Below are 26,919 nucleotides of genomic sequence, written 5' to 3'. Positions count from 1 at the left end.
TTACTGATATAGTTCCCGAGAGTCTCTGAAGATGCGATGCCGGTTTTGTAGGTTTAAAAGCGTATGTTGCTTGTGGGTGATTTGCTGCAGCTTGCTTTTGACGAGTCTGAGAATCGGGGAGTTTTCGGTTGAGATGAAGTAGTAAAATATACTGAGAATAGAGAGGTCATCGCATTCACAGCTGTAATTTGTTTGAATGTGACGCAGTAGGTAGCGAACGGTGAAAGCTATCGGCATAATTGAACTTTCGTTTGCACTGATCATCACTGCCACGTATTGTCAGCGCATTAGCTGACCGTGATCACCATTTGGAATCTCGAGTCACTTTGCATCAACTCAATCTCTGGCTTGATTGGCAATGATATTTATTTGAACTATCTGAGACATGAGTATGTCATTCCAAGGATCGCCGTCTCAGCCGCCTCATCGTCTCCTTGCCTCTTCTTCCCTCTCTATACACTCCGCGCATTTCTCTCCACCATGTCGTTCCGTGGTTCTTGCGACGCCGCTGCAAGTTTCCTCAGGATCTGCTGCATCGCTGCATTGATCAAAAGTATACCAGTCGATGATGTAGTTGCCGCATTCATCGCAAAACATCGTATGAGTTGTTGCTACACACATTTCTTCGTTCAAGTACTGTGTTACGTGGATATAGGTAGTAGTCCAAGTTCGACGTACGATCTTAGCGACTATTTATATTGCTCGTCATGTGGTATATCAAATGGATATTCCTCAGAAATCTCCCTGAACCTGGTATGACAGAGTCGGTGATTGTCTGATTTTGTCGTTTCGCTCGAGGTATACAGCGTCTTTGCAGCGGAAAAGTCTTGAATCATCTCACAGAAATCCAGAATGGATCAGTGAATAGGCTCTAACGTTTCAAGCGATCCATTCAGCTACTGTTTTCAACAAGGTCTCCTCGGCCATGATAAGACAACCCCATCACCCCTGTGACTAGCTCAGGTAATTATTCAACCAAATAAAGCATCCCACTTATTGCCCCGAAGGATTTCTCCTGCGTCTGATCTCCTCGCATGTCCAGCATAAAGAGTGAATGAGATTCTCCACGTGATAGGCTCTTGGGCATCGTCGACCAGGGACCAGGTAAACACAATCAGTAACTTGAGCTCGTCCAGGTGTCTGCTTACCGCAATCCATGCAAACCCATATTGGATGCTCGTAAGTGCACATTCTGTTGGAGTGCCTGGACTCTTTGAAGTCCGGTGATTTGTTCGGGATGATTGAACTAGTAGTTATTGCAAGAGATGAAGCAGGGTCTTGATACTTGGAAATCTGACTAGACTCCAATATCAGGGGGGGTGCATGGGTACTTATAGTTATTTCTAATGACTGAAGAACTGATTGCCTACACTTTATTTAAGTACTTTGTGATCACTTTTCAGTATAACTTTTTGTGAGGAATCACTAAGTTCTCACTGCTGATTTAAGCTCTCAGCCACAAGTCTCAACTGCAAATAAGTGAGGAATCATATCATATTCGCTGAAGCAGATCTAAATGCTCGTGCATGACCGATGAAATTGGTATTTCTCATATGACCAGCTCTTACCCGACTGCATCTCAGTTCCAACTATGTGTCATTCACCCCTACTTTCCCGTCTTGCGCCACACGCTCCTGTTACTACTGAAGCGCCCTGCATTTCTTGCATTCACCCTTAACTCTCTGGGACAGCTGACTAAGAGCATTGGAACAAGTTCCTTTCTCCTCATATTCGGGGCACTTGTCAAGCTTAAATTCTATGCGAAGCAGATCGTTGCAGCTTTTGCTGTGTTATTCAATGGCAGTCTTCCAGCACGTCTTTTGAATTATATGTATGTTCGAGTTTCTGTTTTTATACTTTGATGGAAGGCTATCTATAGAAATACTGGCATTTTTTTACCTTTTAACCTTGGGCTGTAGCCCTCTTCTACCTTTCGACCTTATCACAGTATATATATATGGCTTTGGATACTTTATAGTTGCCTGTTACATGGCTGAAAGTCTGATCTTGTCATCGAGGTATGTATTCTGTTTGTAACTCCTATTCAGCCTAGACAGGGACATGTGTTCACCCAGCTGCTACCGATTTATACTTCCCTGACTTCAGTGATGCCTCATTCATTCTTAAATCATCCTCGCTTACTTTTAATATTGGCTATGCTAATCAGAATTTGCATAGTCCCCCCCCCTTATGGGGTATTGGGTCTCCGCTGAATGAGGCTTGAAGCCAGCGTCATGTGGCTGAGTTACCTTTCCGGTTAACCCGGATATCGCGGAAACCCCGGATCAAATTGAACAGCGTTTATATGGCGACCTCAACCTCGATCTTTCCACCATTTCCGAGATTGTTAACATAATCACGCATTCCTTGTCAAAAGAAAAACTATTATCCGAGCGATATGGCGGCTAAATCGGGAGAAGAACCGGTCTTGAAGCGTAGGCGGGTGGCCCAGGCATGCCAGACATGTCGCCAGATGAAAGCCAAGGCACAATACCCGGCTTAAGCTGACCTCGGATAGGGCTAACTATTTACAGTGCGACGGTCGGAAACCCAAGTGTGGTCGCTGTGTGGGTTACGACTTCACTTGTCTCTATGCGAAGACTAGGTCCAGACGTCACGAAGTAAATCAAGATTATGGCTGGGATGCATCAAGCTCCAATGCCATTGGTGAGCTTCGAGATGGCATCAATGCTTACGACGACCTGATTCGTCGACTCTTGCGTAGAAACAAGGAGGACAATCTTGACCCCAAAGAATTACATGCTCGAGTGAAAGACAGAGTCAAGAGAGCCCTCGATCGAGTCGCCTTACTCACTGACCCTCGTGTAACTACCATCGCTTCACCTTCTGACCAGGATCAATCATCCCGATCGCCATCCTCGCAAAGTCAGCATCGATACTTGGGAGAAGTCAGCGATGTCCACTTCTTCAATCTTGTCAAGGGATTTCTACAGACTAAAGATTCGTCTAATCCGGAGCAAGGGTTTGACAGCTACGAACAAGATGGAGAAGTCTCAACGACCAATAATGAAAGCATTACGCATACCCTGCTCCTTGCGCCGGCAGAAACGAGAGGACTTGTCGAGGTGTACTTTTCTACAATCCATGTCGCCTATCCTTTCATTCCTCAGTCTCCCTTTATGGCAAATCTCGCTAAGGAAGGGGGGATTCCGAACAACGCGACTGATCTCGCTATCTTATGTCAGTTCCCGACGGTTTGTCTATACTCCATGTACAAAGCTCACTACGTGTCTTAGACGTCATTTGTGCCATTGGATCGTATTATACGTCGTTTCCTGGACGAGACGCGGTTTCACAAACTCGCCACGAATGCTGCTTTCAGCGTGCCATGGCCTTGGCTGCAGCGACGAGTGGTCATCACTCTATTCAGCGAGTCACATTACTCCTCGTGCAATGCTTCTATCTATTAGCTGTATCAAAGACTGACAGGTCAGTTTGTTTACTAAGAGGCCCTGAACATCAATGTCTAATACTTAAACAGTTGTTGGACGACGCTTGGACAAGCAGTCCGTATAGCTCAAAGCATAGGGCTACATGTTGAATCTCCAAGTCCCAAGTCTAGAAGTGCCACTGAACTAGAACGTAGAAGGAGAACATGGTACTCCATCTATGTTCTTGATCGGCTGCTGTCTCTTCAGCTAGGTCGACCACCAGCGATTCATGATCAAGATTGCAACGTGGCGCTACCATCTCAGCGTGCAGATAACGAGATAGATTGGACTTCCGATGCAATGGAACCTCCCGAGGAAAGCCCGTCGGCAGGCGATTACTTTATTGCGGTCATTGACTTCTCCCAAATCGTGGGCTGCGTCCTGCGCGATGTTTATGGCCCAGTCCATTCGAGGCCGACCCCAGAAATGATATTGGGCACGCAAAATCTGGATCGCAGGCTTGTTGAATGGAAGCTGGGCCTTCCTCGGAAGCTACGCTTCGATTTGGGTCACTCGTTTGACCAAAACAATACCTTTAGACGTCAGGTAAGCTACGTTTTATGTTCTCAGACGCTTTGATGTTAATAGAAAGTCGCAGAGAAACATGCTTGCAATCAAATTCCATCATTTACGAGCCCTTTTACACCGTCCATACCTATGTTATCCTCTTTTACGACAGCGGGATGACTCTCCTATGAGTTTGTCACAATTAGACTGGCCACTGATTGCCGTCTTTGAGAGGATTTGTATTGATGAAGCCCAGGGAACTGCTCGTCTGCTCCACCACGTTTCCGACGAACAGGAATTAGTGCATGAGTTCCCCTGGTGGCAGATGATATCTTGTCTGATCTGTGCCGGGTCCATATTGCTTGTGTCGAGCATCTTCGCGCAGCAGCTTGATGATCACAGTGGATTCGACAGTGAAGGTTTACGCGATGATGCGGAGACGTGCTTGAAGATATTTGAGGCGCTGAGCAGTAATTCAAAGAGTGCAAGGATTGCGAGGAATATGATTCAAGGTCTGAAGCAGTCTGGTTCAGAATGGCGAAGTAAGTACACCTCTCCCTGATTATATCATATGTCTTACCTGAGATCCAGAACAGGCTGGCCAAGGGACTGTCGCAGTCCCGTTCTCACAAACTTTGAGTCAGCCTGATGCTTCGATGCCGCTTCAACATACCTCTGCTGCTGGAGTTCCGGTCTCGCAAGAAATGCTGAGTCTGCAAGACCAGAACGTTGAATTATTATCAGATGCCATACCAACTCCTCAGAACTGGCCAGCTGAGATTACAGATTCCATGGCTTGGTCATCGCAGTTCTTGGACACATTTCAAGGAGATGGAAGTTGGATTTGAAGGCGAGAGGGCATGACTAGGAGCTCCGGCCAATTTATTCCCTGGATCATCTTCAAAACTGGTTGAATGGGATCTTGCTGAAGGTTTACGTCGTACGGAGATAAACCAATGCCACCTTTAAAGACGCTGTATTGAGTTAACTTCTAATAGGCTAAGGCTGAGTCCCGGAGCACAAGATACTACAAATATCTGGTGTTGTTCATGATGAGCATGTAGTAGGGAGATTAACAGTCCTATTTACATATAAACATTTCTCTTAATAGTTCCAAAACTCAAGTAACACTTCTTAGACAATAGTTACAGATCCCGTTCTCTACTGCGGTAAGCATCTGCTGTCTACTCCCCCCTCATAGACCGCAATAGTTACACAACGTCTATCCTCAACTAGATGTCGTCTCTAGCCCTTCGCATGCGCAGACATGGTTTGTCTCAGATGGATCCTCAAAAACGATCTTGCCTTGGCTATCATACCAAATCTTCTTCGCTTTGGATTGTCGGAGCCAATCCACGCCGTTATTCGCCTCGCTGTCGTGGTAAAAGAGCCACCATTGGCCTTTATAATCGACGATGCTACCATGGGTTGTCCAGCCCGAGACCGGCTCAAGTAGTCTGCCCTGATAGGTGTATGGGCCGTAAGGATTGTCGGCAGTAGCGTAGACATAGTAACGAGTGGTACCAGTAGAATAGCTAAGGTAATAGATATCACCTCTTCTATGTATCCAAGGTCCTTCGAAATAGCGACGGTCTTTATCACTCGAAAGTATAGGTTGACCAGTCTCGGGTGCCAGGATAACCATGTCTCGCGGAGCTTCAGCCAACGTATGCATATCGTCGCTTAATAGAGCGATCTGAGGGCTCAGAGCATACTCGTTATCATCTGGCTCCTTTTGCCCAGACCAAGAACCGTCAAACTGGGTCTTATTCTGCCAGCACTGAAGCTGTCCGCCATGAAGTCCGCCCCATGCTAGGTATGTCTTTTGATCGAAATCAGTGAAGCTCGCTGGGTCAATGCTAAAAGTGCCAGGAATGTAACTCTCATCAGCTTTGAATGGACCACCAGGGTCTTCAGAAACAGCTACGCCGATTCGGAAGATGTTTTCTTTATCCCTAGCAGGAAAGTAGAGATAGTACTTCCCACCCTTGTAGGCAGCATCAGGCGCCCACAACTGTCGAGAGACCCAAGCAACATCCTCTACAGAAAGGGCCAGGCCATGATCGGTAACTGGCTCGGAACCGTAGATATCTTCCATGGAATAAACATAATAGTCTTTCATGGCAAAATGATCGCCCTCCAAGTTCAGAGGAATCCCCGCATCATAGTCGTGAGATACATAGAGGAAAAGCTTGCCTTGAAAGACATGGGCTGATGGGTCGGCAGTCAGCCTTTTAGTAATAAGGGCGGGAATTTTGGCCATGGTCGACAGTGTCGGGGAGGTTGTGAGAAATGGTCCGGCAAACTTGGATTATGAATGTCAAGTGCTCAGTCCGCGAGTTAAGAAATGATTAAATAAGTAGTGACAAGGGCTACACTCGAAGATTCTAAATATTATATAGTTTTATAGCAGCGGGGGCACTTCTAACACTTTATCAGCCCGACCATGTTGATGCGCCTTTTCCTTCTCGAATACTAATGAAAATTAGCAGCCCCGGTGGGAGAAAAGGGGATATCCCATGATGTACTTGAAGCTAAGTCAGGCAGAAGCAAGAAAAGACTTGCAACTTGGATGTTCAGGCCTTTGCAAGAATCAGCTAGCCCGACGCTAAGCTTTGGCCAATGTTCTTGTTCTGGGAAATCCCAAAGATAATTAGCCGGATAAATACAAGATTCTGCGGGCAAGAACAAAGTTTAATTTCTTCAACCGGTGATCGATGGACAAGGGGTGGTCTGCATGGTGCAGATCAGTGGCTTGCAACGCTAAACTACAAATGATTGAGATTAGCCGGGATGCGCGGTGTTGATTAACAGTATCCGCCTTGGGGTACAAGTTAAGCCGCGGCAGAAAAGGGTTCCGTGTGACTGCAGCTCAGGCTCCAGGAGAGCCAGTACCGCTTCGACGATTGGACTTCGCAGCGAGTCCCAATGGCGGAACCGAGAAAGCGGGCGTATCCTCCGCTGACCATTGTATAGCTCATTCATTCGCCGTTGTTTTATAGTTACGATGTCTCTAACTTTCCATAGGCCGTGATGTTGGCCGTTGTGAAGAGAGTGAGGAAGATTGCAAACGCCTGGTCCAAATTTCAGCTTACACGGCCGACAACTCGGGGCGCATCGTAGCCTTTATAGGGCACGACGGGCTCACAGAAAGATACGGGAGTTCCTTTGTAAGGACTAAGATAGAACTAGCAACGGGATTAAAGTCAAGATCTTTAAAAACATGTTCCAATATGTGCTAACCAGCACTTGAGCCTAAGATTAAATGGACGGTGAGGGAATTGCAGTATTGGGACTGATATAACAAGAATGGCTTCGCCCTATCATTTGTCTAACCTACTTACACAGCTTTTGAACGTGCTTTGAACTCCTATTTTGTGTTGGTAAGATTTGTGCAGAGTCCATACTTGTAGTTGAGGCTGGTGGCCGAGAGCTGATATCACCACAGAAAACTTAGCTCAGGAGAGACGCCATTTATCCTACTAACAACAGGAGATATATAATTAGACACAGGATTCTAACTATATAAGAATACGGCACTATTGAGATCTACTCATCTCGGCGAGCGTCACAGTGCTACATTTCTTTAGTACAACTCTTATGCCCTATATTGGCATTATGATACAGGGAGTGGACGGCGCAAAAGACACTGGCAAAGAGAAGGTAATTCTACACGGAGTACTTGAAACGAGACTGCATGTGATGAGATAACTTTCGTTATTGACTAAATGCTGTTCGAACTTGACAGATAAGCCTCCCAAGTAAAAAGACTACACGATCAGCAAAGTCAACGGATCCTCGATGTCCCCTTCAATAGGAGAATTCCCACGCATATGCGGTTCCAGTATCAGTCTGGTACAGAATGATGTCCAGTTTATCGTCGGAATATGAAGTAGAGGGGTACTTGCCACAGGACGATGGAGCTTCGACTTTACCCCACCACCCAGCACTCGGGAAGGCAAGGCATGTGATATTAACGGTACCGTGGGATGGCAGTCCAAGGGCACTGAGTGTCTTCACCTCAATAGTCCACGTGCCCTTCTTCTGACGGCTGCCAGCCAGAAGCCTCACTACACGAGCCTTGGTGTCAACCGTGGCGTACACATCCACGACCATGTCTGGGGACGGCATGGTTCCGACGCGGTGTCCTGTCATCGACTGTGCATAGTACTTGTAGACCTTGTACTCGCCATTGGGGAAGTAGCCTGTAGCATTTGCAGCAGCATTTGGCGCGTTGGGCTTTGAGACAAGGTTGGCCAGATAATCGTATAGACCGGGGTAACCCTGCCAATTTCCGCGGAGGCCAGGTGCATCGACGCGTTCAAGCTGGGAAATCCACCATGCTCCACCACTAGAGACTTGCTCAGACGCAGTGGCATATTCATTGATGTTGATGTTGTTGTAAGGAAGGCCGTAATGATCCAAAAGCGAATGAAAACCTGCCGTCGACTCCAACATGTTCTGGGAGCCGCCGCTTTCCATGTGCCAGGTCCACGTATCGGGTATGCAATTATTGGTCTTGATGTATTGCGCAAACGTAGTCCACCAGCCATTAGATAACTTGGGTTCAGCCGATGTCGAAGGCCCCTGAATTGTGACATCAGTGCCGAAGGCTTTCCGGAATGCATTGTAGGATCTACGCCACATTTCGAGAGCCTGCGACTGAGAACGTGTCCAGTACCAAGAACCATCAACTTCGTTAAAGATTTCGATGATGAAGTCGTCCAGACTAACCCCATAGCTCTTCATGTCGGCGATGACAGCTTGGGTGAAGGTGTCCCAATCTGTCCAGTTTCCATTGTCACCAGGGTATGGCCCGTTGTTCAAATCCCATTCTCCGTAGAGTGTTTCATATAGGCAAATGAACTTGGCACCAAACTTCTTTGCCGCCTGGTAATTGCTCATCACCTCTTTCATACGGTTCTAGCTTTGTCAGTTGGTTCGGTTCAAGTGATGATCAAAGACATACCTCGTATTGAGTACGACCAGCGAGCCATCCACCGGCTGGAGAAGGCAGTGAAGGCCCCCCACCGCGAGCGAAGTTGAAACCCCAGTCAGTGTACATATGATCTGGAATCTGCGATGCATTATCAGGAATGCCAAAGATAATGCCAGATGCGAGGTGGTTGGTGGAGCCTGTATTGTTTGATAAGGAGACAACCGCTGTACCTGACGACTGTCGAGGTACAAGGCCTGGGATTGCTGCCACTGGCGTGACACCCAAGAAGGCGGGAAGAAGGGCCAAAAGCGAAGATTTCATTTTCGATCTCGAGATCTATCGTGGAGAACTGAGCTGAAGAAGTCTTGTATTTGGCGGCATTATCTCATTATTTATATTACTTCAGAGTCAACACGCTACCTTTCCATTTGGAGTATTGCACATCGCACATCGAGGTTGTGGGAGGCATTATCACGCAAGTGAATCCCATATGCTGTCCCAACCTGGAACCATCATTGACCCTCATGATAGTTGTGGTTAATCATAAGACCAGAGTCTACACATCAATTTAGCCGGAAGCCCACCGGGCAGAAGCTTGGTCAGAAAGAATTGAGCTGCATGACATTCTGTACATGTATTGAATTACCTGATGAAAAGTAATAATTGCTTCCAGCCCTGCTGGCAGATAGGGGAGTGTCGGGGGAAATCCCTAGTGATGTATTCACTAGTTCCAATCATATGCATCTCCTGCTAGCGCCACTGCCGGCATCCGAGACGGATTGATTATTCGCCAATCCTGAGATACCACACTAACTCATAAAGTTTGATAGTTCCTGTAGATCTGCTCCAAAAGAGCGCCAAAGCACAACGGCACTTGTAAACGGGAAGTTAGATCGCGCTAGCGACCTTGGCTGGAAACGTACAATGTCAAGAGCCTGCTCGGAGCTCTCCGTTGAGACTGAAGCAATATCGATATTGGGCTCTATTCTCATCAAAGCTGTTGGCAAAGATAATCAGGCTAAAATCAACTCGCCGGCTTCGTGGTTACCTAGCTGAAAGCCTCGCATACCACGCCCACCGGGATGAAGTAGAAGTGACTGTCCGGTGGGCGTGAAACATACCCCGAGATCTGAACATGGAGATATCTGGAGATATCTGGGGTAAGGCTTGGCGGGGAAGAGGCAGATAAAAAGGTCTAGGCTTATTAGTGAAGGTACCAAGGCAATAAAAGGCATCTTCATTCCAGAAACATCAATCTCTCATCTCCAGACTTGACTCCATAAGCTCATCAAACAATTCTTCATCTTTCTTCTGAATCGACTTTCTTGCAGTATGGAACCTGACAAGGAGGCTACCGCCAATCATGTGGAGGCTTTGAACGAGCCTCCAGTGGTGACTCAGGAAAAGTCTATCACGTCGCAGCAAAGGCTGGCCTTCATTGCGGAGAAGGAAATGACCCTCCTTGCTGGTCTCAAGAAATACCCCTGGTCCGTGTTCTGGTCTGTCATAGTCTCCATGATAATCGTCATGGAGGGTTACGACATTGTCTTGCTGGGCGGACTCCTCCCCCAGCCCGCCTTCAGGAAGCACTACGGGAGCTATAGCGATGCCCATGGCTGGCAGATTTCCGGGCCCTGGCAGGCCGGCCTGAACAACGCTACCACCTGCGGTACCATCTTTGGCGCCCTGGCAAACGGATACCTTACTAGCGGTTTGGTTATCGTCGTACTGTGCTTGGGGCGCTCCTTTTCATCAACGCCACCATCGCGATGCAAGTCTTTGCGACCTCGCTAGGCATGCTCGCTGCTGCCAACTTCCTCTGCGGTTTGCCTTGGGGACTATTCTCGGTCATGGCTCCAGCTTACGCGTCTGAAGTCACCCCTAATGTTCTTCGCGGTTATCTCGCCAACTTTGTGTGTTTCTGCTGGGCTGCGGGAATGTTGATCTCCTCGGGCGTCCAAACAGCGTTTTCCAAGCGCCAGGACCAGTGGGCATATAGAATACCGTATGCAATCCAATGGGCATGGCCAGTACCGCTGATGTGCATCCTTTGGTTTGCGCCAGAGTCACCCTGGATCCTGGTCCGCAGGAAGAACTATGCCGAGGCAGGGCGGATGATTGAGCGACTCTCATCGAAGAATGAGATGGTCGACAAGGACGCCGTCGTTTCTATGATGAAACACACTATTGAGACAGAGCAAGAACTTGAGGCCGGCACTTCCTACTGGGATTGCTTCAAAGGTGCTAATCTAAGGCGGACCGAGATTTCCTGCGTGGCCTTCATGTGCCAGCAATTTGATGGCACAGCTATTACAGGCAACGCTGTTTACTTCTTCACGCAGGCAGGTGTCGGGACCGAGACTGCGTATAACCTCTCTGTGGTGTCCCTCGCCCTGTCTTGTGTTGGAGTGGTTGTGTCCTGGTATCTGATCTATCGGTTTGGCCGTCGAACTCTATATCTCTTCGAGCTATGGACTTCACTCATTGGCCTTCTCGCCGTAGCCACCGCTGCGACGATATCTGATTCACAGAAGAGCAGCTATGCGCAAGCCGGCATCGTCATATGTTCCGTTCTCATTCGGTTCGCTACCACAGGCCCTGTATGTTATGCGATCCTCGCCGAAATATCCTCAGTCAGCCTCAGGAGCAAGACCATATCAATTGCACGAGTCGCCTATTATATTTCACAAATTGTTTGCAACACCTTGCAAACATATCTCATCAACCCGACCGAACTGAATCTCAAGGGAAAGTCAGGCTGGGTTTGGAGCGGTAGCTGCATTCTCCTCATCGTGTGGGCGTATTTCCGTCTTCCAGAGACAAAGGTCAGTACTTCACGCGCAAGGGCTTCGTAACAAGACTTACACTGACTTTAATGTAGGATCGTCTCTTTGAAGAGATCGATTTGTTGTTCGCAAACAGAGTCCCTGCTCGGAAATTCCGAGTGACAGATGTCGACCTCTTCGATTTCACCGGCACCAAGGAAGATGAAAAGGCATGAGCGGGAGGCCTGGCAACACCAAGACGGATTTCTACTGAGTTTGTTTCTCCAAGAATCTTTGGCTATTGAACTTATATCTGTGCCAACGACGAAGGCTTTTCCATGATTCAAGTACCATCTTCGTTAATTCAACAGCTTGTGGAAGCATGCGCCAGGTTCTACCTACCAGCATGTTCAAGTAACTTACTGTGATTTAACATTATCTCCTGTCAATATATCACCTGCTTGTAAAATCCCATTGCTTGTTAAGAAGGATAAAGAGTGTGGTCTGGCAAAGATAATTGATTAAGGCTTGTTATCAGCCGAATTCAGTTACAGTACGCAGTGGTACGAATGATGGTGATTGAGTTGAGCGACGGCGGTAGGCCACAAGTCCTAAAATGGTCTCCTATAAAGGTGACCAAGATATAGTGGGGTTCCGAGTAATTATCTCCCCTATCTCACATACCAAGGCCAAGGCACATCAAGCAACCCTTTCCTCTCCCCTGGGACTCCTGGCGCTGTATCTTAGACTACGGAATATTAGCATGATATCTATTAGGCTATCTTGAACCTCGAAGAATACTTAATCCCAGGAATCCATTGGCTATCACAGCTACTATCTTGTTGAATTTTAACCAACTTAAATGTAGTAATTATAGGCTTCAAGCCACAGATATTAACTATAAATAATAGAATTGAGTTTTATATTACACTAACGAAATAAGCGGCTGCGTTGCATGTATCCACGATATCCAGGATATCCGGAATATCCGACTCTACCGTGAAAAGCCCACTGTGCCGTGTGCTGATCTACTCTCTCTGGGTCCCTTTACCGGGCATCTCTGTTAATTCTTTCTTATATAAAATCAATGGTTTGAGCTAACACTACCATCACTCCATCTCATCTTCATCTTCATCCTAACGCTTCAGAAACGGTACTACATATTACGACAAACATGGCCGCCCATAGGCCTGTACAAAAACCACAAGATGCTCTCCTTCGACATCATCTCACCGAGGGCTGTCAACATGGCTCGGAACGTGGAGATACACAATCTCAACCCGATCCTGGGCTTGGAAACGAGAATCAAAGTCCCGATGGTGCCGCGGAGAATTGCGACTTGGACGAAATAGCTCCCATCGCTCCCATCCCGTTGCCAGACGGCTTAATCGATCATAGGGATCGCCTAGAGCGCATTCGGCAAACGGAGATAGAACTTAAGGGTGAAGAGACTCGAATTCCGGATAAGCCCTTGCCTACCACCGACAAAGCCCTTTCGTTGACTACAAAACTTCACACCCACTCCTATCTAATCTTTTTCTCCATCCTGGGAACGCTCGCCAGAGAAGGCATGACAGCACTCCTCGTCTATCCCGGGGCACCAGTCATCTTCCCAACGCTATGGGTGAATTTTGCAGGGTGTCTTGTCATGGGGTTCCTGGCCGAGGACCGTATGCTGTTTCGCCATGAATGGGGTCCTGACACCAGCGGAACGGTTTCAGATGACACCCCCACGGACTTAAAAAGTACAGACCTTGAGGCAGCAAAAAAGTCACATCTTAACGTCAAAAAGACCTTGCCCCTCTACATCGGCCTTTCGGTTGGGTTCTGTGGCTCGTTTACAACTTTCTCGACATTCGTCCTCGATTCCTTTCTCGCCCTTTGCAACGGACTCGAAACTCCTTCTGCGCCAACATCTGACCGGAATAAAGGTTACTCGGTCTGTGCGCTTGCATCTGTGGTCTTACTCACGGTTCATGTTTCCTTGGGTGGTCTCTTTCTCGGTGCCCATCTTGCTATATTCGCTCAAGATAATATGCCCTCACTACCCTATATCTTTATGCGCAAGGTTTTGGACCCAATTGCTACCATTCTCGGCTGGGGCTGTTGGATTGGAACGATAGTTCTATGCATCTATCCGCCTTCTGATGACTGGCGCGGAAGTGTCCTGTTCTCCCTGGCCTTTGCCCCTCTAGGTGTATTCACGAGATTTTACCTTGCAGTCTTTTTGAATGGCAAACTCCCAACTTTTCCATTGGGGACATTTGCTGCCAACGTTTTAGGTGCTCTAATCCTCGCTGTGGTCTGGGACTTATCTCAGATTCTTTCAAGGCCTTCCCTTGGATACCAGTTGCTTGAGGGTGTCAAGAATGGCTACTGTGCCGTCGTTACTACTGTTTCCACTCTCGCTCTGGAGCTCTCTTCTCTCCAACGAAAACACGCTTATAGATATGGCACTGTCAGCTTCTTGGTATCTTTTGGGTTGGTGGTAATCATTTCTGGTAGATTCAAATGGCCACGTTGATACCAGTGAATTATGGAACTGCAAAATATTGCATTTCATCTATTATACAAGAGTTGATCTTTACACACTTGTTTCTAAATTCCTTCAGGTTTGAACACAAGAATAAAAATGAATGCAGAAACATCGCACCGTCATCTGTGCCAATGAAAGTCTGGCTAATCTTGTATCTCTAGATCTTCCTTCACATCTAGCACTCCCCGTCACTGTCTTAGTCATTTAATAATACCCATGTTGCAAGTCTCAGACCTAGCGTTGGCATCTAGCACTGTCAAGTGTCCCGATATTCTTCTTCTCTGATGAGCGGCCTCTGTAAATTATGCATTTGTTGTTGAAATACAGGGAACTATCCCCTTAGTCCCAAATAAACATTCTCACCAACGCATCCCTCATGCAATGCATCATGCACTCGGACTCTGAGATATGTGTGGACAACATGTCTGCCAATTCGTTAGTATCCATTATGTTCTCCTCCTCTTTGCACTTCAAACACTTTACCTCGATAAACTCCAACAGACTTTGAACGCCATTCGGGCACAGCTCATAGTTTTGAAAGAAATAGCCTGCTTCACATCGATCAACGGTCATATCGGTTCCCAGGTCTTTATCGCAGACTTGACACTTCATCTGGAAGTAATTCTCATGACACATTGTTTGGGTTCTGGATCTGGCCGAGATATGTTGAGCAATGGTATGTAGTTAGAAAATGCTGGGATGTTGATCTTGTTGCTGCCGTTGTATGCTATAAGACGACAACAACGCTTTCCTGGATATAGAATACAAAAGATGTATCAGGTGCCGGTAGTGTCGGTCCTTTGGCTTGTTTCTGGCAGCGGCTCGGACCTTTCAGTTTTTTGCATCTGCTGCTGCTGAGGGATGAACTAGGTATATATATGGAGGTTTCTTTGTTCTTCCACCTGGAACCCGAACATTCCGCAAGCAGAGAACGTAGGCGCTCCTGTTTTGAGGATGAACATACTTGTCGGATTGGCATGGAATCCGGATGTCCTATAACGCTGGATATAGTTTAGGCTGTCTTTCAATTTCTATTGTAGCCATGTTTTGGTCAAGCTATTTTCCTGCTCCCTGTGGGTGCCTTTATATACAAACTCTAATCGGGTATCCCAGGCTCTTCAAGAGCTTCTTCAATGTTTGTATCACCCACTGCAGCACCAATTCTTTTCAGTTGCGTTATTCAGCCTTTTGGTGCTCTGGATTACACATTAGACAGTCGCCCACTGATCTGACTCTTTGTTCAGAGCGAACATTGGTCACACCTTGCACGCAGAAATCATTACGGGCTTCTTTCCCCTTGAGGAAATCCCAAGGCATCCTGTGCAGACGCGAGAGCATTATGGTGTTGCGCCGTATGTCGTCCCCTTCTGATCATTGGTAACTCCTCTTCTACTCCATCAGCACAACAGCAACAGCCCAAAACCAACATGTGACAGAATTATTCTAATCACTGTAGCGGGCGGTAAACAGACAATCACACAGCTTGATTCGTGTGACGCTGGCCGCGATACCAACGACCCTTTCAAAGCCCCTGTCCTCATAATTGGGGGCCGGAATTTACAGGCTCTCCAAAGTCGCAATCTACACGTGCATCCCTGTAATTGGTGAGGCCTCTTTTTGGTACTTCAGTGCGACCAAGACGCTGATAAAAACATGATTTGCCCATTTCGCGCAGCTGAATCATACCCCTGCTGCATGGATGCCTAGTGAGGCGTTCAAGGGTCTCGGTACTTTGACCGCGAGCTGTGATTCAAAAAGCCTCATAAGCCACCAAAGGCAAAAAGGTGCAATTTTCCTTTATCTTTTGTCACTATCACTGAGTTTCTGCGTCACAAGTGCACACAGCCAATCACAGCAAACATTCATCATGTGCACCGAACACTTTACGCACTTTTACTGCATGTACTGCAGTGTATGCATCAGGAAGGGATATGAATGGGAGATTTGTCAAATTGCTCAACAGACGGAGTCAAAGGCTATGGGGTCGTGTGGATACACGGATGATGGGGTTGTTGCGAGCGTCTCGGAATATTGTCAGCAGTGTCCGCCTGACGACAGGAAGTGGAACAAAGTTACGCTTGACGGTGAAACAAAGACACAATTAGCTTGAGGAATTGTTGGATCTATATGACAATCAATGTTTGCTTGCTCTGAGGGGCAACGGGCTTAGCAAACGGCACGTCACGACCCCAACTCTTTACAATCACCGATGGATATCATCTTCTACTGGCCTTTACTGAGGATCTCTCTGTTTGGGCTGCAACACTAAGAGTCAAGATTCATATTCTGCCTGTCATTCACTGTCCTCGCCCTCAAGCTATGGCTATAAATCCCCCTGTCCTACGTCCCTCTCGACCCTCAGACCACGAATTTCAACGCTGCCTAGTCTGTGCATCTCTATCCTAAACCCACAACGTAATAAACTCGTTCCCCTCACAATGTGCTACCACGTAACAGTCAACTACATGTGCTCAGTTTGCAGCAACAGAATCGAATGTGACAGACACAGCCTGAGATGTCAACGAGCTTACCGTTCTTTAACAGGAGTCTTCGGGTCTTGTGGAAGCACGTACTCAGAAATGATATGGAATTATCAGGAGACATGTAGAACGTGCGTAAATCCCGAGGAGCCGGAGCTTCCTGGTCCTGAGCACTTTGTTCTCCCGCGCTTGCGCCCACCTTACCCAGGCACGGGCTAGAGGTACGGGCCGTGGTATCGTAAAGATCCCGATGGAATCTATAAGATGTGGCTTGTGTAAGGCGTTTATTTTCAGTAATGACCATACTACATTCAGCTCTGGGGCAGTGAATAGTACAGGTAAGGGTCTGCACTGAGAAATTGTAACGTATTGTAATTGTACTTACTATCCTGCTACAAAGCCCATCTTGCGACACTATCGGGTTATTTTGACGAATCACATTTCGCATCATCTAAGTTGAAATATGCAGTGAATCACTGGGCATTGACTTTTTCTAATGTCCAAATCGCTGATTAAGTGCCTTTGAAAAAGTATTCTCGTGGTCTTATCACCCCCTTCAATTCGCATCCATTTGCAGTTAGGTATCTATAAATGCCGCCATCTCCTATCAAGGCATAATTTCTCTTGATCTATTCAAACACCCAACCTTCCCTTGAAGAAAATACAACGAAATCCGAGTCAGTTAACGTATCGAAATGTGCCACGATCTAACAATTCATTACATGTGCCCAGTCTGCGGGAACCGGTGGAACTTTGAGAAGCACGGTCTCATGTGCAGGAAGGCCAACGAAACTAGGAGCAGACTATTCGCATCGTGCGGGAATGAATATCCAGTGACGTTATGGAATCAGGAGGAGATCTGTGAAGAGTGTTTGGCTCGTGATCAGCTTCATCCTCCGCTTGAGGTGGTTATTACAAGGCGGTAGCAGGCCGACAACTTAGGGCTATTATAGTTAGGAATGTCTTCTTTTAGCGCATCGTAACTTCGAATTTAATATCATCTAGATTATTACACTCAGGTATGTGACTCCTTGACGGTCTTTGCTTTGGGCGCCAGCGAATGGTCCGTCTGGTATTGCTTGCTTAACAAGGCGGCAGTGCCAAACACTGCATTGCATTTCTTTCACTCTGACAAAGAATCCTCTATAGAGATATCCAGAATCTTTTTGCACTAATTCTCAACTTCAAGGTCTCTCCGGCATCACTCTCAACCTTTTTCTTCCCTCATCCCACAAAACAAACACCCTCACAACCACGACATCACAACCGCCACCATGTGCGTAGCCATGACCCGCGTCTTCTACTGCATGCGCTGCAACAACGAGATCTACGAAGAAATGGAATGTCAAGAGTGCCCGCTCTTCAGCCAGTACGAGCGCTGCGGAAAGACCGACGTGAACCTAAGCTTCAAGTGCGCAGCCGACCTTTGCATTCTATGCGCTTCGTTTCCGCCGGAGAGCCAGGTTCCCTTTTTGTCGCAGCCTCCACAGGGGAGTACTTCTACTATTATGCGTCATTTGAGACTTATGTACGGTCGGCGTTGATGGATGTGAGTGTTTCGCTGAAAGTCGTGTGCAGCTATTTATTAACTCTATAGACTTTTACAGATACGCCCGCAATGATGAAGATGATACAGAATCGATCGGCGAATCAGGTATGGGACATCACGGGCTCTGTTACAGAAGAAAGATTGGTGATCAGCTGCGAGGATATCTTGGCTGTTAGGACAGAGACTGGACCGCTGACGACTTTGCTACATTTTGGTGGCCAATACCTCGGTGAAACTGGACCTTGGGCCTGAGTTTGCGACCTCTATCATCGAGACAATAAACCCAAACACTTTTCATCGCACCTGATAGCTTTTGATGATTCAGAGCATACATGCTATTGTTCTCTCCAAATCCATATGTTCATAAAGTTTGCACAGTCTGAATGAGTCGTGTTCAGCACAACAAAGCCATTATTCAATTGCTATCTCCATATTCATGGGTGTCCCCATTCGCCTTTACGAACATCAAGACCAGTCACGGCCAGTTCGTCATGATCTCGACTATAAATTCAGCCCACTTTCTCTTCTTTTCTGAATCAATCCATCCTTCAGCCTCCAACTTCCTGCCAACTTCATAACCCAAACTTTACCACACACAACCCGTATACAGATTTCCGTCATTATAATATTCATCATGTGCCAAATGATCAACACCACTGAGCTCTGTATCAACTGCGGCAAGACCGTTGGCACGAAGCTCAAGCGAGACAAGTGTCCGCATTACGGCACCACCAGATGCAAGCAGGAAAACCTATATGTCACGAAGAAATTCTCCGCGAGCAACTGCTCCAAGTGCTCAAAGGATGGGAAGAAGAGTGGAAAGAAGTGGGTGAGGGTTCTCGTCCGCCTCTGGAGGCAACAGTTAGGTCAACTGTTTTGATAGCGCATTAGGCAAGATAGGAGCAGGTCATCTTGTCATGGAATTAGATATTCACTTGCTCGGAAGGGTATTCTAGAGCTGGCTCTATGGCTAATGGGATACTATTAAATTCCGAACTCTTCAATTTTTGTCATGACCTCTAAACCTTCTCACAGAACCTACAATTAGTATGACAGCCTTTGGCTGACTTTCTTATATCTAGATCACTGGTCTATTGTTGCGGCATCAGGTATAGTTTGAAATATGTACATGAAAAGGTATGGAGGGTTTGATCTCAGCCATACTCGCCCAGGGAACCAGTGATGACAATCGACAACACTTCATGCCGCTCGACTCACCTGCCCAGCGACTTCAGTGTTGAGCAGCTGCTAAACGAGTATATAACCTCGCTCCCCATCGGTTCCATCTAGGCTAAACAAACGTGCATAAAGTCTCGGCAACGACACTAGACTCAATCAATCCGGATTGGCAACAATTTTACCAAAACTATAACCTCGTATTATCCTCCACAGTGTGCATTGTCCATCACTACAAGATAATATGCCAGAAATGTGGCAACAATATCAGAACTGACATGGATCGTCAGAAATGCAACAAGGCAAACAAGGGGGAGAGGTGTCTCAAACGGTACAAAAATGGGGGTGAGCAAAAGGAGAGTGAGTTGGGATGCAAGGTTTGCAGAGCTGCAAAATTGAAGAAGCGATAGCGCGGCTTAGACTGGAGTGTAGCTAGATATTCTCGTCTGTAGGTTTGTTGCTCTTCTCAGGTCCAAGCATAGTTCAAGCGTTTGATATCCTGTCATCCGTTTGATGATTGTCCAATTCTTCGCTTAGGAAGCGCTAAAGTCCAGTGAGTCTTTGTGGTCTCGAATGATTATGCAAACGTTGCTTCAGTCTTTCGGACTCAATAATGAATGTGATTAAGTGCTATTTGAATGGGCAAGATTCAAACGGTCTCAGCAGAGCCACAAGTATAAATACCACTACACCCACCTCCATCCCGTCTCCGAGATCTCCATGATCTCCATCAACCTCACCATCTATCCCTTGACTCTATACTCAAAAACACTGTATCACTGCTAAGAACAAACTCTTCTCTCAACCATGTGCTTCATTCACACCACCCGGCTCGTCTGCATTAAATGCGGCCATCAAACCCCCGTCCCAAGAACAGCCCCCTGCAAGGAGGCGAACAATGTTGAACAGCCGTGCCAGAAGAAGCGTATGCAGACGACTACCTTGATCGATTCCTCCAAGTGCCCCCAGTGCAAGGCCAAGGCGGCTAAGGCTAAGGAATGCAAGACTGAGGCGGAGGGCGAATGAACACTGCATGCTGAAAGGGGTCTAAGGCTTTGGAAATCACGACTAAATTGACATTGGGCTTTGGGCACAAAAATGGCGGATTGGGTAGTGAAGCAATCTCAGTGGCAGTCCAAATACTATTTGTTGACTTTTATTGATAGCCATGCCCGTGAAACATTGCACAAGTCTGACATGTTGACTCAGCCGTTCACTCGCCGTGACACATCTGGACACCGACGATAGAATGAAAAGGCCACTGTGACACTCCAACCCTCCAACGCCGCTGTGCATAAATAACTCCATAGCTCAAGCCCCCTGCTTTCCTCTCATATCTCGTATCTCCACTCACCATTAACTACCATTCAACATGTGCAACCTAGTCTTTACCAAATACCGCTGCCGAGTCTGCGACCACATCATCGACCATGAAACCGTGACAGGAAAGTGCAACTCTGCCAAGAAATCGGGCAGAGCTTGTGTAAAGCAAAAGATAGTGGCTTCGACTGTTCATACAGATCAGAAGAATTGTAAGGACTGCGTTAAGAAGAAGAAGGAGGGTCAGAGGGGGGTTAAACGTAAGCTTTGGAGGTTTGGTTTTGGGATCTAGAGGGAACATATTCCCTCAAAGCTTGGGTATTTTATTACTCACCAAACTCTTGCCTTTAACGTCTCGGTGATGCTGTATGTCTTGGGCTGAGGGTTTGTGGATGGATGTACCCGCAGTTTGTGATACAGAGCACGGCATTCGGTAACTTGACGGTTCTTCGGTGAAGCACTTCAAGGACTTTACGTAAATAGCAGATCAGCTCATTTTATCCTGCCTACCATTAACTCTCTTTCTACCCCTCTCGTCAGCTGAACGTTCCAAATGTGCACTATCCACAGTACAGGCTATCTCTGCAGGAAGTGCTCCTACCTCGTCTCCATGCCCGTGGAGGAAATAAAATGCGCTCACTTTCTGGAGAAGAGACCTGGTATTTGCTTCACGACGACGAGGCATGATACCATCTATGTTCATGAGGAGGAGTGTTTGCAGTGCAAGGAAGCGAAGACGAAGGCCAAGGGCAAAGGAAGGGCGGACAGTTTATAAGTTTGCTTGGAGGACGACTTCACAGCTACTGTGTTCTTTATAGACTGATGTCCAAACGATAACGCCATAGTTTGGTGTCAAGTTCGTTGCCTTGTTCGTATGACTGAAAGGCTCTGTATCCGAGCTGCTTGGGTGCCCAATTACCTTGTTCGGTCGAAACATTCACTGCTTCAAGACCTTTCCGCGACCAACCCGAATGCTCCTATGTGCTCATGAACAAACACATAAAATATCGCTTTTCTCTCATATAAATATGGCAGGGTTCCTTACTTGAATCACCAACGTATCCCCATCATCCACAGACATACTCAACTGACACAAAGAATCAACTCACCACAAACACAAACAACACAAATCAAGCATCTCCACCAAGTCAAACTCACCAAAATGTGCCAACTATCCAGCAACGCTACCATTTGCGAATCCTGCCGCCATCTCATCAGCTACACCTCCAACAAGTCCTTCTGCTCTCTCGTCATGAACCCCATGACGAGTAGTCTGAGCATGAACTCCACTGATGAAATCGAGGAGAGGGCGTGTCTTGAAGAGCCGAAGGATATCAGTCGTTATGTTCCCAGTCATTTTTGCAAACGCTGTGAACCAGATGGTAAGCAAGGTAATGTTGAGGTCTAAGATTGGAAGTGGAGATCGCCCAGCCCCGGAGTTTTTCTTGAGGCGGAGTTCCCGTCGCCGAGCCGGAAGCTTGTGAGGGAACTGAGGTGAGGCTAGATTTCATTGGGAATGGCGACCTTTGGGATGGTTACCCTGAAGGAAGAGCTCTAGTTGGGCCTTTATCTGTTCATTGGTGTTCTTGGTTTTGTTCCTAGATAAATAAAACCGAATATCTCTGTTTGTCTATCCTCTGCGACATCTTGTTGATGAAGTGTGATTCTGAATGTTGAAAAGTAAGCATTGTATCTTGTCAGGCTGCCGGGACTCCTATAATCCCCGGTCAGCATTCTAAAGTCACTACGTAAATCGTGTAAGTCTGCGATATCGGTTCTGCCTTTAACATCTCCATTGTTTTAACAATCAATCTCAACATTGCGGGACTACATCACTCACCGAAAGTCCAGCAGAATGGTTCCAACAATTTTATCGAGCAGGGATCGCCATGGCCATTTCCGAGGCTACTCTCAAAGCATCGTCATATCCGACCAACGATGAACGCTACCAACTTCCTTACTCAGAAATGTGGAGGTGCAATAACCCATCGAGTCAGAAATAACCCAATTTCTCCAATGTAACCCCAGAACCATGAACATGACCACGAGACTGGTAAAAGTCGATTGACTTTTCGGATGTAAACATAATCCCGAGTCACCCAGGGACATCTCGTGGCTGTCCATGATGGGAATAAAGTCATGCACCTTTACAATACTATGGCCGAGTATACACCGATTGAAAAAGAGCATTAGAGCACAACGGCACTTGTAAACGGGAGTTTAGACATCGTCCGAGATGCGGAACTAATACGAAGATATTACTGAGAGCAATTGAAGTGTCGTGTGGCTGATAACGTTAGAACCCAGATAAAATACATTTCGTCCCGTCATGATGGCCTGAACGGTAACAACTCCGGGCCGAAGCCACTGTAACATCAGCGTCACCAGGCCACTGCGCTGGGTCGATAAACGGGTTCACGTCAAAGGGAATTATCGTGGAGAAGGCGTGAAAAAAGACTCATAACCTTGAATTTGACAGTTACAGGGAAGAAACCAAGGTCCATGTGTGATCAGCACCTGTTTCTAGGTATACAGTTCGTATAAGTTTCTGATTCCGATCTCCATTCAACGTTAATTTCTCCGCATGAACGAAGCGTGCGAGTCCACAACAGGGCCGATTTGAATTGCGGAGAAGAAGCTGTCTCCCCCAGACTCTCGACCATCCCCGGCAATTGAGATGAATACGCTAACTCAATCGACAAGCTCAGTATAAATCTTGCTGGGAGAACCTCGGATCCTCGGTCAGATAGCGGCCGTATTATTCATTCTGTGGAGTGGGAAACCTGGGGCATGACACCATCACCAACAGTCGGGGATATCTTCCATTGGACGCAGCGGCTAAGCTGCGGTAGATCTGAGGATGTGAGAGTTCGCCGATGGAGATTAAACTGGGAATGGCATCACACGATGGTCCTCGCATCGTGGAAAGTGAAGGACAATGTTACTCCGCATCGTCCATGTGAGCTAGTGAGTCGTTTTTTCCCTCTTTTGTGCGGGGGAGCAAAACTAATTGAAGCCGACGCTAACACTTACAGAATTTTGCAATGACGCAGACACGCAAGTTTTTGTGAAGGAGGAAGCAAGAGGTTGGACTGGTGATCGCCGAGGGGAAGGGAAAGCGTAGCCGGTGCTGGGGATATATAAGTTGTAGCTGATAGCCTCACAAAAATGAAGAGAGATCATCATCACTGAGCGCCATTCATCTCTACTCTCTCACAATGGCTAGCATTCGATCTGTGTTGGTCTCGGGTCTCTTGGCCGCGGGTGTTAATGCCCAAGCCTACGATTCGAGTGATCGCGCTGAAGATGCTTTTAGCTGGGTTCAGCCCAAGAACACCACTATTCTTGGGCAGTACGGCCATTCACCTCATTACCCTGCCAGTACGTTCACCAACTCCATCAATTGAGGTGAGGTTATACTGACGATTAACTATAGACAATGCTACTGGCAAGGGCTGGGAAGATGCCTTCGCCAAGGCTCAAGACTTTGTCTCCCAACTGACACTTGAGGAAAAGGCCGACATGGTCACAGGAACTCCAGGTCCTTGCGTCGGCAACATCGTCGCCATTCCCCGTCTCAACTTCAACGGTCTCTGTCTCCACGACGGTCCCCTTGCCATCCGTGTAGCAGACTACGCCAGTGTCTTCCCCGCTGGTGTATCAGCTGCTTCATCGTGGGACAAGGACCTCCTCTACCAGCGCGGTCTTGCAATGGGTCAAGAGTTCAAGGCCAAGGGCGCTCACATCCTCCTCGGTCCTGTCGCCGGTCCTCTTGGACGCTCGGCGTACTCTGGTCGTAACTGGGAGGGTTTCTCGCCGGATCCTTACCTCACTGGTATTGCGATGGAAGAGACGATCATGGGACATCAAGATGCTGGTGTTCAGGCTACTGCGAAGCACTTTATCGGTAACGAGCAAGAGGTCATGCGAAACCCTACTTTTGTCAAGGATGGGTATATTGGTGAGGTTGATAAGGAGGCTCTTTCGTCTAACATGGATGATCGAACCATGCACGAGCTCTACCTCTGGCCTTTTGCCAATGCTGTTCATGCCAAGGCTTCTAGCATGATGTGCTCGTACCAGCGTCTCAACGGCTCCTACGGCTGCCAGAACTCCAAGGTCCTCAACGGCATCCTTCGAGATGAGCTTGGTTTCCAGGGCTACGTCATGTCCGATTGGGGTGCTACTCACGCCGGTGTTGCTGCCATCAACAGCGGTCTCGACATGGACATGCCCGGTGGCATTGGTGCTTACGGCACGTATTTCACCAAGTCCTTCTTCGGCGGCAACCTCACCCGCGCCGTCACCAACGGCACCCTCGACGAGACTCGCGTCAACGACATGATCACCCGCATCATGACTCCCTACTTCTGGCTCGGTCAAGACAAGGATTATCCCTCCGTCGACCCCTCCAGCGGCGATCTTAACACCTTCAGCCCCAAGAGCACCTGGTTCCGCGAGTTCAACCTCACCGGCGAGCGAAGCCGTGACGTCCGCGGTAACCACGGTGACTTGATCCGCAAGCACGGCGCCGAGTCCACCGTTCTTCTCAAGAACGAGAAGAACGCCCTTCCCCTCAAGAAGCCCAAGTCTATCGCCGTCTTTGGTAACGATGCCGGTGATATTACTGAGGGTTTCTACAACCAGAATGACTACGAATTCGGCACTCTTGTTGCTGGTGGTGGTTCTGGAACTGGTCGTTTGACATACCTTGTTTCGCCTCTTACCGCCATCAATGCCCGTGCTAAGCAAGACGGTACACTTGTTCAGCAGTGGATGAACAACACTCTTATTGCTACCACCAACGTCACTGATCTCTGGATCCCTGCTACTCCCGATGTCTGCCTCGTTTTCCTGAAGACTTGGGCTGAGGAGGCTGCTGATCGTGAGCACCTCTCCGTTGACTGGGACGGCAACGATGTTGTCGAGTCTGTCGCCAAGTACTGTAACAACACTGTCGTCGTCACCCACTCTTCTGGTATCAACACTCTTCCTTGGGCTGACCACCCCAACGTCACCGCTATTCTCGCTGCCCACTTCCCCGGTCAGGAGTCCGGTAACTCCCTCGTGGATCTCCTCTACGGCGATGTCAACCCCTCTGGTCGTCTTCCCTACACCATCGCCTTCAACGGCACCGACTACAACGCTCCTCCTACCACTTCTGTCAACACTACCGGCAAGGAGGACTGGCAGTCTTGGTTCGACGAGAAGCTCGAGATTGACTACCGCTACTTCGACGCGCACAACATCTCCGTCCGCTACGAGTTCGGCTTCGGTCTTTCCTACTCCACCTTCGAAATCTCCGACATCTCCGCTGAGCCTCTCGCCTCCGACATCACCTCGCAGCCCGAGGACCTGCCCGTGCAGCCCGGCGGTAACCCCGCGCTCTGGGAGACCATCTACAATGTGACCGTCTCCGTCTCCAACACTGGCAAGGTCGCCGGCGCCACTGTTCCCCAGCTCTACGTGACATTCCCCGACAGCGCTCCAGCCGGTACACCACCTAAGCAGCTCCGTGGCTTTGACAAGGTCTTCCTTGAGGCTGGCGAGAGCAAGAGTGTCAGCTTTGAGCTGATGCGTCGTGATCTCAGCTACTGGGATATCATTTCTCAGAAGTGGCTTATCCCTGAGGGAGAGTTTACTATCCGTGTTGGATTCAGCAGTCGGGACTTGAAGGAGGAGACAAAGGTTACTCTTGTTAAGGCGTAACAGGTTTATGATGTATGAGATATGCCCTAATTACCTAGATAGTAAATCCACGTTAATATTAGTTCAAAACTACTTGTTTCCTGTGATACTGTTGATGTGATAGTGGCTGACTTAGCTAAGGCGAAACGCATAAGGGAGGAAAGAAAGCTGAGGACCTTGATCCTAAATGATAATAAGGCTTGGTTAAATTGGCATAGATTTAGGATGCCTTTATTAAGTTTAGGATATCTTTTGCTTGGTCTATTTTAATACCTTATATTAACGTCTGGTATTTTCTCACTCCCTGAGGACATTAGAACCTAGAATACCTAAGGCACCTACCTACCTTCTAATGGCAACTTCCTAAACTGAGCAGCCAAGCACAGATGCTCCTGACAACGCTAGAGATGATCCTTCTCTCTCAATACTGTAAAGCGTCCATCTTCTACATTCAACAACGCATCTCTTAAGTCACTGCGCGCGGATCAAAGACAAAATATATACCTC

The 26,919-nt window shown here is 47.6% G+C and overlaps 10 protein-coding genes across 10 annotated transcripts; 7 read left to right on the top strand and 3 right to left on the bottom strand.

Annotated features, from left to right (window-relative positions):
- Positions 1 to 971: 971 nt before the first annotated feature.
- On the bottom strand, positions 972 to 1,168 carry FPRO_10482 (uncharacterized protein; the record flags this gene model as incomplete). Its single annotated transcript, XM_031231451.1, is given in 2 exon segments — positions 972 to 1,140; positions 1,149 to 1,168. Coding segments are annotated over 2 exon segments (189 nt in total).
- A 1,295-nt stretch (positions 1,169 to 2,463) lies between these two features.
- On the top strand, positions 2,464 to 4,807 carry FPRO_10481 (uncharacterized protein; the record flags this gene model as incomplete). Its single annotated transcript, XM_031231449.1, has 6 exons — positions 2,464 to 2,490; positions 2,535 to 3,201; positions 3,258 to 3,450; positions 3,503 to 3,998; positions 4,051 to 4,501; positions 4,551 to 4,807. The coding sequence occupies 6 exons, from the start codon at positions 2,464 to 2,466 to the stop codon at positions 4,805 to 4,807; spliced, it is 2,091 nt and encodes a 696-aa protein (XP_031081485.1).
- A 380-nt stretch (positions 4,808 to 5,187) lies between these two features.
- Positions 5,188 to 6,222, bottom strand: FPRO_10480 (putative alpha-N-arabinofuranosidase / alpha-L-arabinofuranosidase; the record flags this gene model as incomplete). The annotated part of the gene is made up of 1 exon (XM_031231448.1): positions 5,188 to 6,222. The coding sequence occupies one exon, from the start codon at positions 6,220 to 6,222 to the stop codon at positions 5,188 to 5,190; it is 1,035 nt and encodes a 344-aa protein (XP_031081484.1).
- Positions 6,223 to 7,769: 1,547 nt separating this feature from the next.
- On the bottom strand, positions 7,770 to 9,219 carry FPRO_10479 (uncharacterized protein; the record flags this gene model as incomplete). Its single annotated transcript, XM_031231447.1, has 2 exons — positions 7,770 to 8,882; positions 8,929 to 9,219. The coding sequence occupies 2 exons, from the start codon at positions 9,217 to 9,219 to the stop codon at positions 7,770 to 7,772; spliced, it is 1,404 nt and encodes a 467-aa protein (XP_031081483.1).
- A 1,011-nt stretch (positions 9,220 to 10,230) lies between these two features.
- Positions 10,231 to 11,899, top strand: FPRO_10478 (putative alpha-glucoside transport protein; the record flags this gene model as incomplete). The annotated part of the gene is made up of 3 exons (XM_031231446.1): positions 10,231 to 10,609; positions 10,693 to 11,723; positions 11,780 to 11,899. 3 exons carry the CDS (start codon positions 10,231 to 10,233, stop codon positions 11,897 to 11,899), a joined length of 1,530 nt encoding a protein of 509 aa, XP_031081482.1.
- Positions 11,900 to 12,837: 938 nt separating this feature from the next.
- FPRO_10477 (uncharacterized protein) lies at positions 12,838 to 14,187 on the top strand (the record flags this gene model as incomplete). The annotated part of the gene is made up of 1 exon (XM_031231445.1): positions 12,838 to 14,187. The coding sequence occupies one exon, from the start codon at positions 12,838 to 12,840 to the stop codon at positions 14,185 to 14,187; it is 1,350 nt and encodes a 449-aa protein (XP_031081481.1).
- Positions 14,188 to 17,953: 3,766 nt separating this feature from the next.
- Positions 17,954 to 18,480, top strand: FPRO_10476 (uncharacterized protein; the record flags this gene model as incomplete). The annotated part of the gene is made up of 3 exons (XM_031231444.1): positions 17,954 to 18,207; positions 18,287 to 18,333; positions 18,410 to 18,480. 3 exons carry the CDS (start codon positions 17,954 to 17,956, stop codon positions 18,478 to 18,480), a joined length of 372 nt encoding a protein of 123 aa, XP_031081480.1.
- A 382-nt stretch (positions 18,481 to 18,862) lies between these two features.
- On the top strand, positions 18,863 to 19,216 carry FPRO_10475 (uncharacterized protein; the record flags this gene model as incomplete). Its single annotated transcript, XM_031231443.1, has 2 exons — positions 18,863 to 19,053; positions 19,156 to 19,216. The coding sequence occupies 2 exons, from the start codon at positions 18,863 to 18,865 to the stop codon at positions 19,214 to 19,216; spliced, it is 252 nt and encodes an 83-aa protein (XP_031081479.1).
- Positions 19,217 to 20,776: 1,560 nt separating this feature from the next.
- On the top strand, positions 20,777 to 21,499 carry FPRO_10474 (uncharacterized protein; the record flags this gene model as incomplete). Its single annotated transcript, XM_031231442.1, has 2 exons — positions 20,777 to 20,984; positions 21,300 to 21,499. 2 exons carry the CDS (start codon positions 20,777 to 20,779, stop codon positions 21,497 to 21,499), a joined length of 408 nt encoding a protein of 135 aa, XP_031081478.1.
- Positions 21,500 to 23,942: 2,443 nt separating this feature from the next.
- On the top strand, positions 23,943 to 26,433 carry FPRO_10473 (putative beta-glucosidase precursor; the record flags this gene model as incomplete). The annotated part of the gene is made up of 2 exons (XM_031231441.1): positions 23,943 to 24,105; positions 24,161 to 26,433. 2 exons carry the CDS (start codon positions 23,943 to 23,945, stop codon positions 26,431 to 26,433), a joined length of 2,436 nt encoding a protein of 811 aa, XP_031081477.1.
- Between the last annotated feature and the right edge of the window lie 486 nt (positions 26,434 to 26,919).

This window comes from Fusarium proliferatum (assembly GCF_900067095.1).
Source record: "Fusarium proliferatum ET1 genome assembly, contig: FPRO_scaffold005, whole genome shotgun sequence".
Lineage (NCBI taxonomy): Eukaryota > Fungi > Ascomycota > Sordariomycetes > Hypocreales > Nectriaceae > Fusarium > Fusarium proliferatum.
Note: the sequence above shows the minus strand (reverse complement) of the source record. Positions and strands in the feature narration are given on the sequence as shown.